The sequence below is a fragment of the Aquarana catesbeiana genome, linkage group LG05 (assembly GCF_042186555.1).
Source record: "Aquarana catesbeiana isolate 2022-GZ linkage group LG05, ASM4218655v1, whole genome shotgun sequence".
Lineage (NCBI taxonomy): Eukaryota > Metazoa > Chordata > Amphibia > Anura > Ranidae > Aquarana > Aquarana catesbeiana.
This window is the reverse complement of record NC_133328.1, coordinates 648,074,092-648,086,350: the sequence shown is the minus strand read 5'-3', so window position 1 is coordinate 648,086,350 and position 12,259 is coordinate 648,074,092. Positions and strand designations below refer to the sequence as shown.

The window sequence follows — 12,259 nt, the reverse complement described above, 5'->3', positions numbered from 1 at the left end:
GCCCCTATAGAATTATTGCTTTAACTCCGAGGTGCGCAGTGATGTGCATCGCAATCGACGTTTTCACGCACAGGCGCCCCCAAACGCATTTGTTTTTGTTCAGACGTATATATGTTGGGGTGAGTGGGACTGGATCTTGTGCTTGGGTGTGATTTTTTGCAAATAAATAAAACTTTTTTTTTGTTTTGGGTGGAGGGATAAGAGCCCCTCTCAGGTGTTTATTGCTGTCTGTGTCCCCTGTTTGGAGAGATTCACCCTATTTGTCCTATTTACCATTATTGAAAGTGAAATTAAAAATCACAAATTTGGGGTTGTCCTCAGAAAAGTAATAGAGAGGAAATCTTCTAATAGTTCCAGTTCTGGTGTCCCGGGAGGTCCCAAAGGATTCCCTTAATTTGCTGGGATTTCCTCTCATTTCCCATTTGGCTATGGGACAGAAAGTGATGGGAAATCTCCGCAATTGGACAAAAATAAACCTTGCAAGGGTTTTAAACCTTCCCTTACTCAATCAAAAAAAAAAAAAAGTTTTTCCTTATTTTTTTCCATCGCAGAGGGGACAAAGTGTCCCCCGTGTGATGATTATTAGGTGACAGGTTCTCTTTAATGACACATGCAGGGACTAAAACGACCCCCCAATGTCTCTTTTGGACTCCACTGAATGTTTTGCAATACAGGCCGGGACTTGAACGCGACTGACTGTTGCACAACTGTCACTTTGAAAACATTAAGATGTGACTTGAGAAATTACATTGCAGTCTATGGCACTCGAGTAGTGCAGGTTTATTTTTAAAGTCGCTGCGCCTTTAAGACACATTATTATGATCGGCTTCGATTGGAATACACGGGCTGCGACTTGTCATGCGACTCTGTGCTTCCAAAGTTGCACACGTGTGAATGGAGCCTTTGGGTAAAAGGCGGCGCTGTGCAAGAACGTTGCAGCCAAAGGGATTGTATTGACAACCGGCGTTGTGCAAGAGAGACGGAGCTCAATTCTGCCGGTATGGAGAGCGGAGCTCAGCCCTTCTCGCACAACACCAGCTGTCAATATCAATAAAGTTACATTCATGTAGTTGTGACCGGGTCACTTTAAATAGTGCACAGCATCTGCCAACAACCCAAATCCCGGAGATAGAAATCTTTATGTACAATATATACACTAAAAAAAATATTCTGAGGAAGTTGAATAGCGAATCTATCCGCTCATCTACCACAACAGGTGCCGGCCGGCCTCTGACACGGTACACCGACAGATGGTTTGTGTAATGAATATTTATTCACACGCGGCTCACGGACATCGCACTGGCATTACCATCACCGGGGCCAACCAAGGTTACCGAACTCCGAGGAGCAAAACAAAAAAAAAAAAATAGATTACTGCGGCTGCAATTCGCACCGACCCTCATTGACCCCAATGGTTTGGCCTCATTTTACCAATAGATTCATCAGTGTTATGGTTCTACAACATATATTACACCTACATAGTCACAACCCCTCATCACATACACATTGAATACACTGGAAGAGATGGAAGAGCTCATCTACACTTCAACTTCACCACATATTAAAGTGCCTACCGCTTCAACGTGCTTTTCTGATACTTCAGTGTGGCTTTAATGACGCTTGGCAAACGCCCTGTGTGTTGGTTTTCTATTTGTTGTAAAGGGGCCCAGTAGAGCCCCCACTTATTAGTAAGCCCCCCAGCTCTGCTGATCCCCCCCACAACTCAGTAGCAACCCCCAGGCTCTGCTGATCCCCCAACTCCGTAGCAACCCCCAGCTCTGCTGATCCCTCAACTCAAGAGCAACCCCCAGCTCTGCTGATCCCCCAACTCAAGAGCAACCCCCAAGCTCTGCCGATCCAAACTCAGCAGCAACCCCCCAACTCTGCCGATCCAAACTCAGCAGCAACCCCCAACTCTGCCGATCCAAACTCAGCAGCAACCCCCAAGCTCTGCCGATCCAAACTCAGCAGCAACCCCCAAGCTCTGCCGATCCAAACTCAGCAGCAACCCCCAAGCTCTGCCGATCCAAACTCAGCAGCAACCCCCAAGCTCTGCCGATCCAAACTCAGCAGCAACCCCCAAGCTCTGCCGATCCAAACTCAGCAGCAACCCCCAGCTCTGCTGATCCTCTGGTTTTCTGATCCTCCTCTCCAGTCAAGGCTCACCTCCCGCTATGTTGCTCCTGTGCAGAGCATCACGTGTGACATTGCTAGTTTCTCCTGCTCCAGTCCCCCCCTCTGCTGCTCAGTCCTCTCTCCTTCCTCTGCAGTGATCCCATGGTGCACACCACATGTGCCATCTACTAGTTGCTTTGTTCCAGTCTGGACCCCGCTCACCTTCCTGCTGCTCCACACCAGATGTGACGTCTGCACCAGACACTCCCAGAATATATACACATGAACCCGGAAGTGACTGCTGATGTCTTCCTTACGGTTCGCTTGTTTCCCAGTGCATCCTGGGATATCTATACTTTAACCTCCAAAACAAAGCAAAGCTAATCCTGAATAAAACCCTCTCAAGAGCTGCAGGTGCTGTTAGCGAGCTTGGTCAGACTTCTATGGAGGCTTTGGAGACACTTTGAAGCACCACAAAAGTGACATGGGGATAATTTTTGAAGCAAAGCAAACCCGGCATGTGACCAGAACTGTAAGATAACCATTTTATTTAGTGACAGGAGTTTTGACTGGCATTCAGAGTGCTTTTAAAAAAGGTGCGACCAATGCCACATTTTGAAGCAAAGTGTAAACGAGCCCTAAAGGATTTCTGAGGGAAATGAGTTACCTATAGAGCCTGTTCTCAAGTGAGCCTCATGTGAACGAAGCCTCAGAAAAGGTGTCAATATATCTGATTTTAATTGTCAGCTCCTGAGCTCTGCACCTCTTTTTTTAAAACACAAAGCGGGGCAAAACTAAACCCAATGTGCTGGTGGGATATACAGTATCTCACAAAAGTAAGTACACCCCTCACATTTGTGTAAATCTTTTCTTCTATCTTTTCATGTGACAACACTGAAGAAATGACACTTGTCTACAATGTAAAGTAGTGAGTGTACAGCTTGTATAACAGTGTAAATTTGCTGTCCCCTCAAAATAACTCAACACACAGCCATTAATGTCTAAACTGCTGGCAACAAAAGTCAGTACACCCCTAAGTGAAAATCTCCAAATTGGGCCCAATTAGCCATTTTTCCTCCCCAATTTTTTTTTTTGGTTTTAATGTGAAAGATGGTTACGCTGCGAGAATCGTGATCTATCTTCTAAGCAAAAAAATTGTGATTCTCATTTTAGCCAGAATCGTGCAGCTCTAGTATACAGGTAAGCCTGATTGTAAGTACAACTTAAAGGGTTTGTTAACGAAAAAAAAAAAAATTGAACCTGTTCCCTTAACCACTTCAATACCGGGCATTTCCCAGACCAATTTTCAGCTTTCAGCGCTCTCACAATTTCAATGACAATTGCGCGGTCATACAACGCTGTACCCAAATGACATTTTTATCATTTTGTTCACATAAATAGAGCTTTCTTTTGGTGGTATTTATTCATGACTCAGTTTTTTATTTTTTGCGATATACAAGTGAAAAAGAGCGGAAATTTGGGAAAAAAAACCCCAATATTTTCTTCTTTCTATTTTAATAAAAATCCAATAAAATCGAATTTGGTCATAAATTTAAGCCAAAATGTATTCTGCTACTTGTTTTTGTTTAAAAAAATCCCGTTAAGTGTATAATAATTGGTTCGTGTGATCACGGACACATGTGCGCAGATGCTCATTGGGACATGTGATTTTACTGGGACATATGTGGGGGACAGGTGTTTTTACTATGTGGGGACATGTGTGTTTACTTTGTGTTTTTTACATGTGTGGGGACACTAGACTGGTGATCAGTGAGTAAAAAGCTGTAAAAAACAGCTTATACTCACTGATCACCAGCCGGATGCAGCGATCCGCTCTCCTCACTGACAAAATCCGTGTGAGGAGAGGAGAGCAGATTGCCTAGTAACCGGCTCTGTGTTCACATCACATGACGGCTGTGATTTGACACAGCCGTCATGTGATCAGGAGGGCCAATCGCAGAGCCCTCCTACCGATCGGAGATGCGCCGTGTCCGGGTGACAGGGGCGCATCGGGATCGCGCCGCTGCGCGGGCGTGATCCCTCTCCTTCTGAGGGATGTTCCTGAACGTCCACACAGAAGGAGAGATAGCCCACCCGGCCATTTATGTGCAGTGGCCGGGTGGGAAGTGGTTAAAGCATGTTCTACATACCGCACAGCACTTGTGCTGTGTAATTTGGCCCTCTCCATCACCTAAAATACCTGGCTGATCCTGCCTGGCTATGTCCTCCCCTCTGTAAACTGACCACGGTTTATCATGGCTGCTGAGCCCCGACAACGTGGTCAGTTTAAGTCATCCACAGCTCTGTCCTCTCTCCCTCCCTGCCTGCCTGTCTGCTCCTGTGTCAGTGCCGGCCCCCTTCCCTCTTGCTTCTAAAATTTCATACCAGCCTGTCCGATTAATACAACTACCCTGTTTACCCGAAAAGAAGACCTAGCGGGATTGTCAGCGATGACTGCATTATAAGCCCTACCCCCCAAATAAGCCCTACCCTGTTTCCCCGAAAATAAGCCCTACCCTGAAAATAAGACCTACAAGGACTTTAACTAGGGCTTATTTGGAGGGTAGGGCTTATATTGCAGCCATCACCGACAATCACGCTAGGTCTTATTTTCAGGGAAACAAGTATGTGCCCCTGTGTTTTATAAAAAATAAGCCGTTCTTTACCAATTTTTTAGAGCGCCGCTCACGTGACCTGCCGTCTCTCCTCCTCCCCACTGACATCAGCGGGGAATCCTCGGCCCTGCCCGCTGCAGCTGTCAGACGGGGAGAGGAGAGAGGTGGTGGGTCACGTGAGTGGCGCTCGGCGCTCTGAAAACTGGTAAAGAACGATTTTTTTTTTATAAAAACACAGGGTCACCTAGGATTATTAAACAGAAAGGATGGCGTAGAGAGCATAAAGTGGCTCAACAACCACCAAGAGCCCCTTTTACACTGGGGCGGTTTTCATGCCTTTTAGCGCTGGAAATAGCCTCTGCAAAGCGCCCGAAAACCGCCTCCCAATTCATTGCAGTGTGTCTTTTCACACTGGGGCTGTGCTCTTGCGGGACGCTATGAAAACGTCCTGCAAGCAGCATCTTTGGGGTGGGTTGGGGGCACTGTATTTAGCGCTCCCAAAATGCCCTGCCCATTGCAATGAATGGGCAGTGCTTCCAAAGCGCCACAAAATGGGAGTTTTTACCATTTGGGTAAAAATCACCCCGCTAGCGGTCGAAAATCGGCGCAAAACCGTAGCCAAGACAGCGCTAATTCACCCCAAAAGCAAGCAGCCCTTAAGCACCAATGGTCGGGCGGTAGAGCTGCACAATTAATCGTTAAAAGATCACGATCTCGATTCAACCCCCCTGACGATCTGTATTGCAGTTTCCCAATTCTTTCATGTAACAAGTATAGAGAGTTCTCTTCTCATTCTGGCAGTCTGCCAAACCGGGCAGTCTGCCAAGTTTTTAACAACATTGTAAACATCTTAGATCAAAGGGATAACACTTGTGTGTAAATGCAGGAAGTTTAACCACTTAAAGTCTAAACCTTTTTCTGACACTTGTTTCTTACAGTTAAAATCTGATTTTTTTGCTAGAAAATTACTTGGAACCCCCAAACATTATAATATAGAGACCCTAGGGAATAAAATGGCGATCGTTGCAATATTTTATGTCACACTGTATTTGCCCAGCGGTCTTTCAAACGCAATTTTTTGGGAAAAATACACTTCAATAAATAAAAAAAAAAACAAAAAACAGTAGTTAGCCCAATTTTTTGTTTAATGTGAAAGATGATGTTACACTGTAAGAAACGTGATCTATCTTCTAAGCAAAAAAAAAAAAATTTGCGATTCTCATTTTAGCCAGAATGGTGCAGCTCTATTGGGCAGCTCAGCGTGAAAGTAGTCTAAGATACAGACTTTAATAAGACCAATAGGCAGGAGTTTCCAAATATGACCAAACAAAAGTGAAATGAAGAAACCCTCCTTCTTGCTGGGGGGTGGACTTACCTGTTTATCTACACTCTGAGGAAGAGGGGTGGGAGTGTTACAAGGATCGTCCCCCGAGGGAGCTTTTGGGGTAGTCTTGGAACAGGAGGAAGGCACTCGGTTGCCTCTTGCATTCAACACTACAGAGTTGGCTGTCTGCCGAGCGGTCGAGTCTTCACAATGAGGAGAGTCCCCGAGCACAACACCTCCCTGTAACCAAAGAGTCAAGGATACATTACTATGAACGGACCATGTGCTCTCAGCTCTTCTATCTCAGGACTGAGGAATCATTAATAGCTTACTATCTATAGAGCAGAGAATACAGAAACGTGTGCAGCTAAGCAACTACCTGGTGGCAGAAGTCTCATTTAAATCATCTATATATAAAAAAAAAAAAAAAAAAAATTAAAAAAGCTATACACAAAAGCAAAAAAAGAGAAACCAATCTGCCCTATTGGAGCTCCAGAACTTTGAGCTTTAGACGTTTGGTTTCAGGCAACTTGGCGCAGTAAACGGTCTCTATAGAGAATTGATTGTAGCTTGTGAACTGGGCCCAAACCTTTGAGGAGGTTTACTAGAGATGCATCAATATATCGGCCGCCGAAAAAAGGGTTATCGGCATTTTGTCAATAGGGAAAAAAATTAGATAAAAAAATCAAATGCTATCCAAGATAATGTTCCTCTCCATCTGCCAGGATCCGGATAAACGGTACATTGTCCCCTGCATTCCATATCTAGACACAACAAGGATGCCCTCCATCTCCCCTCCTCTATGTCCTCACTATGGAACACTTATCTTTAGCCTTGCGGCACAACCCTATTAGGGGGTATTAAGACAGGCCCTGTACACACTAAACTTGCACTCTTTAGAGGACTTGCTGATGTTTGTGACCCAACCCCCATCTGTCTCTGCCCTACATCTTTCAGGAATTCGGTATAATGAGCAACTTTAGGTGAACCACAGCAAGTCAGAAATGCTCAATATCTCCTTGTTGGGGGGCGGCTTTAAAACAACTTTCGTCCTCATTCCCTTTCAAGACTGGCTCCACTTCTATCCGATATCTAGGAGTCAATATCCCCCCAACAGACGCGTCCCGGATCTTTTTGGCGAATTTCACTCCCCCCCCCCCTTCTTAAAACTTAGGCAGATATGTCATCTTACGCCACCAAACGGCTTTCTTGGTTTGGAAGGATCAATGTACTGAAAATGGATGTCCTACCCCAGTTTCTCTATTTATGCCAAACATCTACATACCGACCTCCTACTTTAGGAAGATAAGTCGATTGTTCTTCAATTTTATTTGGGGGGCAGCTCGTCCCAGGATAAAATATGACCCCTCATCTAAGGCGGGGGCTGGATTCTCAGATGCTTCTCTTTACCACAAAGCAGCGGTACTTACACGGTTGGTGGACTGGTTTCACCATACTACAACCAAACTATGGGTCCAATTAGAGGGTCACTTAAAACCGATTGAGCTCCGCACTCTACCACGGACTCCAGCGGTCTGTCGTAAACATACGTCTCCCTTGGCTAATCTTACTCGCCAGAGACTTCAAATATGTGATCAATTGATCTCAACTGGTACTGTGTCTAAAACAGTTAGGCCCCATGACTCTATTCTTTGGGACCCCTGCCTTCCCACCGGCTGCAAGTTGGAATGTAGGAGACTTGCCCAAGTCCTCCGTGTAGACCCATCTCTAATGACAGAGTCCCCTTCCCAAGCAGAGGAGACGCGCCCTATCCTATGCCCATAGTTTACCTTCCCTGTCAGATATCCTATCTGAACCGCGGGGATTTGAAGATATGCTCCTGCAGGCTGATCCCCCGACCCATGTATTTTCCCAACTTTATTCAATACTACTCCAAGTTTCCTCTCCTGATCTCCCGCCGTACATGCGTCAGACGTGCAAAACCTCCACCTTAGACGCTCTAAGCCGCTCACCTCAGCGCCAGGGCCCCCAAGTCAACCAAGGGTCAAACAGGCTTTCCCATAAAGGTGTAAATATCTAGGAGCGTGGTCACAATATTCTCCCCGGTGCAGACCTTGTAAGAACGCCAGATGGATTCATGAACGGACATCCCACCAGGGTCATGGATGGTTTGAAAATCACCAGTATTCAGACATAAAACCACATTGGGAGAGGGCCGCGGGTGATGCAAGACATAGCTCCTCTCCTTCCGTACGCGTTACGTCCCGAGGGGGGGGGGGGGGGGGGAGCTACGTCTGATGTCACCCGCAGCCATCTCCCCATGTGGTTTTAGGTACAAGTGGTTGTATGCAGGCACTTATTGAAGTGCTTCTTTTGCAAGTGCGATTTTTTTTATTATTTATAAATTCGATAGAGAGCACTAGATGTTTTTTTATCTTTATGGTAGGGATCCTGGTGATTTTTAACCATCCACGACCCTGACGGGATGTCCATGCGTGAATCCATCTGGCGTTCTTACAAGGTCTGCACCGGTGAGAATATTGTGACCACGTCCCTGGATATTTACCCCTTTATTGGAAAGCCTTCTTGACCCTTTGTTGACTCAGGGGTCCTGGTGCTGAGGTGAGTCTTAGGAGTGTCTAAGGTGAAGGTTTTGCACGTCTGACACGGAGTTCATTGATTACAAGGCACGTCGTCACTTTATTGGGAATCTGTGTCTTCCTATATGGATTCCCTCTTCATGAACTTTTACTAGCGCGGCCCTATTATTTTATATGGTGTTGTAAATTTACCTAGAGCTCCTATCTGTATGTACTTATGATATTAGCTCGTATATTACTGTGATCGCCATTACTAGTAAAAAATAAATCAATAAAAAGAAAAAATCCAGGTTAGAGGCAGCAATTTTAATTGGCGATATTTCATGCAATGTGTGTATTCCAAGAAATATTTGCGGCACGGAGGTCATCACCGTGTTCCAAGGTCACCTGTGGAAACGTTCTGTGTGTCCTGGGATGGCTCCATTCCTCTCAGTATTGTATAGATACCGTGCCAACACAACACTGGGTGCTGCCAGCATGTATCCAGGACACCGCACAACTCTAGCTGCTAACAGAAGACAATGAAGGGAGTTGCTGCAGAGGAGCTCAGACAGGAGGATGAAGACGCTCTACTAGCCAAGTGTAAACAGTGCCGTAGCTCATTATACAGTGAGGGAAAAAAAAAAAAAAAAAAAAGTATTTGATCCCCTGCTGATTTTGTACGTTTGCCCGCTGATGAAAAAAAAAACGATCAGTCTACAATTTTAATGGTCGGTTTATTATAACAGTGGAGGGACAGACAAAAAAAATAAAAAATAAAAATAATATCCAGAAGAACGCATTTCAAAAAAGTTATAAATTAATTTTCATTTTAATGTGTATTAAGTATTTGATCCCCTATCAATCAGCAAGATTTCTGGCTCCCAGGTGTCTTCTATACAGGAAATGAGCTGAGATTGGGAGCACTCTTAAGCCCCGGTTCACACAGGGGCGACTTGTCAGGTGACCTAGCCGCCTGACAAGTCGCGTCCCGTTCTGTACTACGGAACCGGTCTAATAGGAGCGACGCAAGTCGCTCTGACTTAGAAAAAGGTTCCTGTACCATTTTTGGGGCGACTTGCATAGACTTCTATACAGAAGTCGTTTTGCAAATCGCCGCTGAAGTCGTGTGCAGGTCGCCTCTGTGAGTCGGCCTGCAAGTCGTGCCGCCCCTGTGTGAACCGGCTGTAAAGGGAATGCTCCTAATCTCAGCTTGTTACCTGTATAAAAAGACACCTGTCCACAGAAGCAATCAGATTCCAATCTCTCCACCATGGCCAAGACCAAAGAGCTGTCCAAAGATGTCGGGGACAAGATTGTAGACCTACACAAGGCTGGAATGGGCTACAAGACCATCGCCGAGCAGCTTGGTGAGAGGGTGACAACAGTTGAAGTGATTATTCACAAATGGAAGAAACAGAAAATAATTGTCAATCTCCCTCGGTCTGGGGCTCCATATAAGTTCTCACCTGGTGGAGTTTCAATGATCATGAGAACGGTGAGGAATCATCCCAGAACTACACAGGAGAATCTTGTCAATGATCTCAGCTGGGACCATAGTCACCAAGTAAACAATCGGTAACACACTACACCATGAAGGAGTGAAATCCTGCGGCCCCCGCAAGGTCCCCCTTCTTGGGAAATCACATGTACAGGTCCATCTGAAGTTTTCTAATGAACATCTGAATGATTGAGAGGAGAACTGGGGGAAAGTGTTGTGGTCAGAGGAGACCAAAATCGAGCTCTTTGCCATCAACTCAACTCACTGTGTTTGGGAGGAGGAGGAATGCTGCCTATGACCCCAAGAACACCATCCCCCACCGTCATACATGGAGGTGGAAACATTAGGATTTTGGGGTGTCTTTCTGCTTAGAGGACAGGACAACTTCACCACATCAAAGGGACGATGGACGGGTCCATGTACCATCAAATCTTGGGTGAGAACCTCCTTCCCTCAGCCAGGGCATTGAAAATGGGGCATGGATGGGTATTCCAGCATGACAATGACCCAAAACACACGGCCAAGGCAACAAAGGAGTGGTTTAAGAAGAAGCACATTAAGGTCCTGGAGTGGCCTAGCCCGTCTCCAGACCTTAATCCCATAGAAAATATGTGGAGGGAGCTAAAGGTTCGAGTTACCAAACGTCAGCCTGGAAACCTTAATGACTTGGAGAAGATCTGCAAAGAGGACAAAATCCCTCCTGAGATGTGTGCAAACCTGGAGGCCAACTCCAAGAAACGTCTGACCTCTGTGATTGCCAACAAGGGTTTCTCCAACTACTAAGTCATGTTTTGTGAAGGGGTCAAATACTTATTTTACTCATTAAAACGCAAATTTATAACTTTTTTGAAAAGCGTTTTTTCTGGATTTTTTGTTATTCTGTCTGTCGCTGTTCTAATAAACCGACCATTAAAATTATAGACTGATAGTTTGTCAGTGGAAAAACCTACAAAATCAGCAGGGGATCAAAATACACCCCCCCCCCCCCCACTGTATATGGAAAGGATTCGTTACTGAACATCCGGCACATTCTGCTGGCCACAAAAGACGACCAATACTAATCAGTCCTCCAGAGTACAGTGTTAACTATGGTGACACTGGAATACTCTGATGAATGGCAAAAAATAAAACAAAAAAACAAAAACAAACACAAAAACACACACCTGGACTTTGACCTGTATGTGATAAAAAAAAAAAAAAAAAAAAAATAAAGTCCTCCGCTGGACTTGGGGGAGCGCTGCTTTCCAGAGGATCGGGTGAGTAAAGCTTTCCCTTGCGCCCCTGGACAAAAGGAGACCGACTGCAGCGATCTAATATAACTATATTTTGTGCAGTAGAAGAAAAATGTAAGTCCAACTCATTTCCTGGCTAGAGGAAATCCATCATCACTTCAGCACTTTCCTTCCCAGTCTGACTGTCCCTGGCCCCACCCCTTTTGTTCACTGGATTTCAGTTCTCTCAATAACGGTGGCTCATTATCACATGTGGGCGTCACCCTAGGGTGGTACGTCTAGGGCAGGGCTTGACAAACCCATGGCGACAAAAAATTGCATCCTGGCGCATGGGCCTCCACCCCAAATGCTACACACTGCACGCCCCATCCATCACCCCCCCCCCCCCCCCCCCCCCAAGCTCCATCCATCACCCCCCCCCCCCCCCCACCCACACACACACACACACTTTCCCATCTGCCGGCATAGTAGGTATTGGTCCGTCACTATTTCATGGGCGCACGCCGTATTTAACCACTTGCCGACCAGCTCCAGTACATATATGGCGGCAAGATGGCTCTCCAGCACAAACCACTATACGTACGGCGGCTCCTTTAACCTCCCTGGTGGTATGATTATGTTAGATTTTTGATGCTGAAAGTGGTACAATTATTTTGCATGGAAATTTGGAGTTTTATATTGTAGGCCGGTAATTCTTAGGAATAACTCCCTTAAATCTGTCCAAGAGTCCAGTAGACATCCCGGGTGTGATAAAGTTTGAAACACGAAATCATAAATATAATAAATAACTATAAATAATTATAATATAATAAAAATTATTCAATAATGTTATCAAATCAAAGACACTGAAATTTGCTCAGTTGCAGAATTGTTGCCGTCGTTACTTTTAGTCTTTGATGACAGATTTTCCTATAAATCACGATCGCTCAATC

General features: G+C 45.4%; 1 protein-coding gene across 1 annotated transcript in view; it reads right to left on the bottom strand.

The window, feature by feature from the left end:
• The window catches only part of LOC141145661 (KAT8 regulatory NSL complex subunit 1-like), a gene marked incomplete in the record, with an annotated part of 87,805 nt that overhangs the window by 47,507 nt on the left and 28,039 nt on the right, over nt 1–12,259 (bottom strand). The window contains 1 exon segment of the mRNA XM_073632499.1: nt 6,106–6,294. Coding sequence (XP_073488600.1) covers nt 6,106–6,294 — 189 coding nt within the window.